The sequence below is a fragment of the Vicia villosa genome, linkage group LG7, assembly GCF_029867415.1.
Source record: "Vicia villosa cultivar HV-30 ecotype Madison, WI linkage group LG7, Vvil1.0, whole genome shotgun sequence".
In the NCBI taxonomy this organism is placed as follows: Eukaryota; Viridiplantae; Streptophyta; class Magnoliopsida; order Fabales; family Fabaceae; genus Vicia; species Vicia villosa.
Window position 1 is genome coordinate 120,343,384 of NC_081186.1, and position 6,604 is coordinate 120,349,987.

General features: G+C 41.2%; 1 protein-coding gene across 1 annotated transcript; it reads right to left on the minus strand.

Annotated features, from left to right (window-relative positions):
- Positions 1–684: 684 nt before the first annotated feature.
- On the minus strand, positions 685–2,493 carry LOC131620098 (uncharacterized). Its single transcript, XM_058891119.1, has 2 exons — positions 1,229–2,493; positions 685–1,159 (listed from the first exon to the last, which is right to left on the minus strand). The coding sequence occupies exons 1-2, from the start codon at positions 2,491–2,493 to the stop codon at positions 685–687; spliced, it is 1,740 nt and encodes a 579-aa protein (XP_058747102.1).
- Positions 2,494–6,604: the final 4,111 nt, after the last annotated feature.

Below are 6,604 nucleotides of genomic sequence, written 5' to 3' on the forward strand. Positions count from 1 at the left end.
AGGCGTTCTTCAAGAGCTTGGTACATCTTAGCAGTCTTAGTCAACTCAGCAGTAAGATCATGTTCAAGATCAATAACCTCATGGTGGTCGTCCACTACTTTAAGTGTCTCATTGATAGGAGTCTCCTTAGTTTTCACCCCTCCATCAACAGAATTGGTAGGAGTATCTTTGATCAACCCAGCAACGCTCTTTCTGAGCTCTTCCTGTCCTTGGACAACGACATGGAGAGTCTCCATAAGTTGGGTCATTCTTTCCCCCATAACATCCATATCCCTACGAAGGGCAGCTTGATTCTGTTCAAATTGGTCCATGATTCTCTTCTCGTTGTTTCTGGTGCGGTAAGGATGTAAGAAAGTCAGCTTCGTCGTCGGAAAAGAAATCTGTTGTTGGAAGGGACCCCAATTAGAATCCGATAAAAAACCTGTAAATACAATATGATATGAGTGCATGGGTGCATGTGTGCATGTTTTATTATTTTCAAGACTTTTTAGCTTTGTCTCAAACCAACAACACAAGATAACGGAGAAGATTGAAGCATAACCAAGATAAGCAAACATAATCCATTAATTCCACAACCAAGTTTTGAAGTACAAAATATTCCGCTCTCATGAGCCAACAATACAGAAATAGAAATAAGAACCCCATCCAACAAAACTGGTGGTGATTCTACAACAAAAGTCAAGACTAAGCAGGATCTCCCATGTCCAAATGACGAAGAGGGCTATCTCCAATGTTCTTGTAACTCCAGGTCTTCATCTCTTCAAACAGCTTTTTAGTCTCAGCACGAGTTGGCCTCTTAATGATCTCTTGAATCAATAGGTCCTTTCTGAAATGCATAGTTTCCATGTAGCGGTTCTTCAACTCCCAACATCTGGCTTCCTCTTGAGCTTGGGTGTTACCTTGACCTTTTTCTTCTACTTGACCCTTCAGCTTTCGGATTTCTTCATAGCACTTTTCTAAGGTCCCTTGGAGTTCCAACAAGAGTTTGTCTGCTTTCTTTCGACGAGCCCTTTCTGAATTGGCTTCTTTAGTCTGAATCTGGAGTCTTTCAGTCAAATCTGCCAACTGGGCCTCATAATGTTCCTTCAGCTTTTTCTCTTGAGATTCAGTAGTTTTAGGGTCTATAGTCACTCTTGGCCTTTTCTGAGAAGTACTTCCTCTAGCATACAATTCTTCAAGCTCTATTTCTCTTATTTTCAACTTGTGAAGAGCAGAAAGCTTCTCTTGCCTAGCAGTATTCATCTCAACTTTCATTGTTTCCATTTGTTCAGTCAATTTCCGATTCTGCTCAACAGTTCGATTATAACGAGGCATGGAGACAATGTTGGGTTGTTCACCAGCAGGAAGATATAAGGGATCCTTAGGAGGGAAAGGCATCCCTTGGGCGTTAGCCACAGTCTTGACCCACTCAGTATAGTCTTTATAAGTTGCACAGTCTCTCTGACCAAAATGCTTCTTATCTCTCCAGCAAATACTTTTCCAGGCTTGCACAGCTTCTGCCATCTGTCCAATGTTGGTGGCCACATGATAGAAAATGTTCTCAGCTATCTCTGTTTGCTCAGGTGGACTAATAAAAGCATATCCAAATGTTCTTCTAGCTAGGACGGGGTTATAGTTGATTCCGCCCCTAAGACCCATGAGAGGTACGTTTTTGAATTTTCCGCAACTCATAATAACTTCCCTGTTATCTAAAGCGCTATTGTACCAGACAATATCTTTAGCCCTCAGCCCCATAATCCTCTCAGCCCACTTAGATGTGTGCCTATTATCAACGAAAGCGCCACGTTCAGGCAGATGTGACCTGAACCATCGGTATAACAACGGAGCACAGAATCTAACCAGACCTCCCTTCTGACTATTCTTGTGATGGATGAAGTGATAAACGTCTCCCAAAAGTGTAGGAACCGGATTCTGCAGAATGAATACGTGAATGGCATTCATATCAACAAAGTCGGGCACGTTCGAGAACATCATGATACCATAGATACTTAGAGCCAGGATAGCCCTAAATGTGTCCCATTCTTTTGCCTCAGCAGCATCGTAACCCCTTTTAACCAGAAACTCCATACGAAAACCAAAGTATCCTCCTTTCTTGGTGAGATTTGCTTCCACGACTGACTTGCTCAAATAAAGAGCCTTAGAAATTTCAATGGACGTAGGGGCTTCCATGGTGCTATAGTACGGGACCTCTTCTTTTTTGACCGGAATACCGAGGAAAAGAGAATACTCCTCCAAAGTGGGAACCAAGAGATAGTCAGGGAACGTGAAGCAACGCAGAGAAGGATTGTAGAACTGAAGCAAGGTATGAACTCCCTCTTGCTCGTACTTGGTGAACGGCATCTTGAGAAGGCTCAGAATGTACCCATATTTGTCTCGGAAATTGGTCGTCTCATCTGGCGTGATCTTCTTCGCTAAACACCCAAGAGAATCCAGATTCGGATTCGGGAATGTATAGGAGATGTTGCGACTACCAGTCTTCAATGGTGGAGCCATGTGTTGGTCGGAGACAAAGCCAAAAGTTCCTGAAAATAAATGAACATGCATGTTAAATGATATGGCGGAATGCATTTCATTGGGAGAATCCTAAAGCCTTTTCATTATTTCTTTTATTTTTTTATTTTTTTTTTATTTTTTGCAAAAAGAGTATATACATCTTTTTTGGAAATAGACTTTAGGATTCTCCACGAATGAAGTGAGGTGGATGCAATAGCATGATGTGTCATGTGTGTGATGTGGTGAGGGACTGAATGTCCCTCGCAGCTCTGGATATCTGGGTAGCACTGAATGTAACAGGTTCAAAATTCCGGCTTCAGATTGCGAAATGGAAATCCGGGTGTGATGAAGGCTAGTATCCTGTCCCTCCCCAACTCACAGGTATGAATTCTAGACACGGACAGGTGGTCCCTAATGGTCACCAGGGTCTACAGTTCCCATGGGGTACAAAGTGTTTGAGGCAACAAGCGTGCCAGACACAGTGTTCCATGAAAGAACCTCGCCCAGTTGTGGTACCCCATGTCAAACTCAGCCATAGCAAGCGCTACGGGAGTCAACATGAGCATCCATGCTAATCCTATGTGTCACTGGCCTGGGTAGTGGGCCTTTTACCTCACAAAAACCCCCACCTGCAAAACAAAGCAGAAAAATATGTGGCCCCCACGGGGACCCATAATATAGTCCAGATGCATGATGTGCAAGCAGAAATAAACATGATATGCAAGCAGAAAATAAACATGCAAACATATATACAAGATATAGACATAAAAAACAAATAAACACCCAATAAAATAAAACAAACAAAGGCTAGGATCGACTTGCTTAGGTATCCCCAGCAGAGTCGCCAGCTGTCGCACGCTCGCGAAAAATGAACAGAGTCGCCACCAATATATTTATCCCATAAGGGAAAGGAATACCAGGAAACCTATCAAAGGAAGGAACAGGGTCTTGCGACCAGAGAATCAAGGTACGGGAGTCGGTTACGCAAGGGGAAGGTACTAGCACCCCTCGCGCCCATCGTACTCGATGGTATCCACCTATGTTTGTTTCTATCTAAAGGGTGTATACTATGTCTATGTCTACATGCGAATGAATGCAAAAGAAATACGGGGAAAAGAAGGAATATTTACAAATGTGCTCGTTCAAGCCCCGCGACTTGATGCCTACGTATCCTTTTCAGGAATCAGAGCGCCGTAGTTCGGCTCACAATTTTCTGTTTTTTTTTGTGTTTTTTAGTTGGGCGGCGTTAACGCTCGCGCTCTTGCATAAGGGGACAGCCTAGGATGCAATAGAGCGGAGATAACAATGCCCTTAAGAAAGGAGAGAAGAGAGAGAGTTTGAGTGTTTCGAGGAAATCCCTTAAGCAAGGGAAACTCGAGTTACTCTTTGGTTTGTGTCTTTTAGAAGTTGGGAACTTACGCCTGAATGGGACCCTTAAGCAAGGGAGATCCAAGCACTCGAACATTCCCTTAAGCAAGGGACGTTCAAGCTTCCATTCCCTTTTTAAGAATTTTCACTTTGATTATTAATGTTTTAAGTATTTTCTTTGTATTTTTTAAAGGGGATTTATTCAAGTATTTATTAATGTTTTATGGTTGTAAAAGAAAAAGAAATGAAAAAGGGAACTAGTCCTAATTTCTACATTCTATGTTGTGAATTCTAAAAGAAAGTAGGGGGGAAAAAGCAATTAAAAGGATTAAAGCAATATTAAAGACCAAGGGCATTTTAGACAATCCACAAAGGAAAATATTCACAATACAAAAGAATTAAATCTATACAAAACCCAAAAAACAATTATGAGAATTATTTACAAACTATGTCATTTTTATTCATGAAAGAATCTAATTTGAATTAAACTAAGAAAACAATCTATTTTGGCTTATGTTTTTTTTTATGTAAAAAGAACTATTAAATTTCTAAAAAAACCAATTAAAGTCCGTTAAAAGAAATAAGGAAAAATTCTAACATTCTAATTAGTGGAAAAAAGATATCTTTGGAGTTTTTTTATTTAATGGAAAAACAATTAATCAATCAAAAGAAAAAAGAAACCATTTTTGTTATTGTTTTTAATAGCAGCAGGGATGCATAAGTATTTCAGGATGAACTAAAAAATTATAGCAAGTAGAAACTGGGCCAGCAGTGGGGGGGAAGCAGCCTTGGGCGCTCAAGGCCCAGCTCACAGGGTGGTGCGGTAGCAAAAAAAAGGGGGGTGGATCCGAAAAAAGACCCAGGGCGTGGAGGCCCACTCATGCTTCACACACCATTCCAATTAATGCATGCATGCATTTATATATTGCATTCATATTGTGTACAGCCATGTGTTATTATTTGCAAGTGAAAGAAAAAACGTGACAGCATAATATGATATCAATTGGCAAGTTACATTTAAGTCACTAAAAGACAAGCTAAAGCATCAACCATTCACACGCGGACACGCATCCTTCTTCCCCCCACAATATTAAGGTCGCGCCCAGCATGCATGAGGAGGGGCGAATGGCAAGCTGACACCTCAGCGCCTTGCATGGGAATTATGTGAAAGCTCCGTCGGAGCCAGCAACGGACCACCATCTTCTCCGGCGGCCTCACCACGCCGGAAAAAATTTTTTTGCCCAGAATTTTAAAAGGGGACCACTCTCCCACTAAACTTTTCGTGCTGATTTCAAAATTGCAATCGGTTTTTAATAATACTCGCTCTATCATGCAAAACGAAGAGAATCTTAAACTTTAACTAATGGAAACTTCATCAAAACAATTACTAATGGCATCAAGTTAATTCATACACCTTGCATAGTTCAAGTACACACTCCAAGCACTCAGAGAATCAATATTATGCACCAACCAGAGATGATAGTTCAAGATTTCTAATATCGGACATAATATGCATAAGCTTGCTACATGATATGCAAAGGGGTTTATGAGCCTTACTTGTGGGAGAATCTTGGACTGAGCTGTAGAGAGAGCCTCAAAGTTCCTTCGCTATGCGGATGAAATAAAACCAATGGCGCTTCTTGAATCCAAAAAATTGTGGTGATGAAGAGTGGAGCTTGGAGATGAGTGTGAGAGAGAGGGGAGAGAGAGAAGAGAGAAAGAGAGTATAGTAGTGTAGTGAAGAGTGGAAGTGAATAATGATTGATGCATGAACTTCTATTTATATTGCTAACCATTGGTTTGTGATTCACAATCCTTGAATGTGGGACTTGGCTTAATTTGCAACACAACCTTTTCCATTTTTCCAATGTGGGACTTGCAACACAACTTTTTCCATTTTTCCAATGTGGGACTTGCAACACAACTTTTTCCATTTTTCCAATGTGGGACTTTAGCTTGTGTTGTAGTGTTGCAATGGTTGTGTAGCTTTGTGAATAATTTTGCAACATGCATAGCTTCATGCAAACTTCAATGGAATAATGCTTTGCATGATAATTAATGGCGTATAGAGATAATATGTTGAACAATTCATGCATAATGCTGCAGCAAATGCATTTTCTTTGACATGCCCAAAGTAGCCACTTTATGCCTTCATATCTCATGCCATGGGGGACCAAATGATGCAATATTACTGTCATAGCAAAGAGGGCATGGGATAGAACAAGATCGGTGTTGAAAATATCTCAAGATAAGGCTTAGAAGTATGAGAAAAATAGCCTTGAACTCATGCGATCACCACTGCACACGCCCAGCAAGATGCTGTCCTATGCATATGGCCAGATTGTGACTCTGCGAGGGTGGTACTTTGAGCCTCTCTATCTCGATCAATACATGTCCAAAATCAGTGATACTGGTCTCAATGGATGGAAGACATGGCAAAGAATAGTTTAGAACTGGGCTTGTTTAAAATAGAGACTTGTGGAGGAAGAAAGAGGCCTTGACATTTGGCCCACCACGTGTTTGCTGAAATGCGTCGCGTGCCCAGGATTCTGTGCCTTGGCTGCCTGCAGAATTTGGTCAGGGTTGGGGCACCACTTTGGAGGCTTGTATCTCACTCAATTTTTGTCCAATTGTACCCATTCTTGTTTCAATGGATAGAGGAGATGGCAAGGAAAAGAATGATACCAAGTTTGCATTCATAGCACTTCTGTAGAGCTCTAAAAATGGCCGGAGATTTGGCATG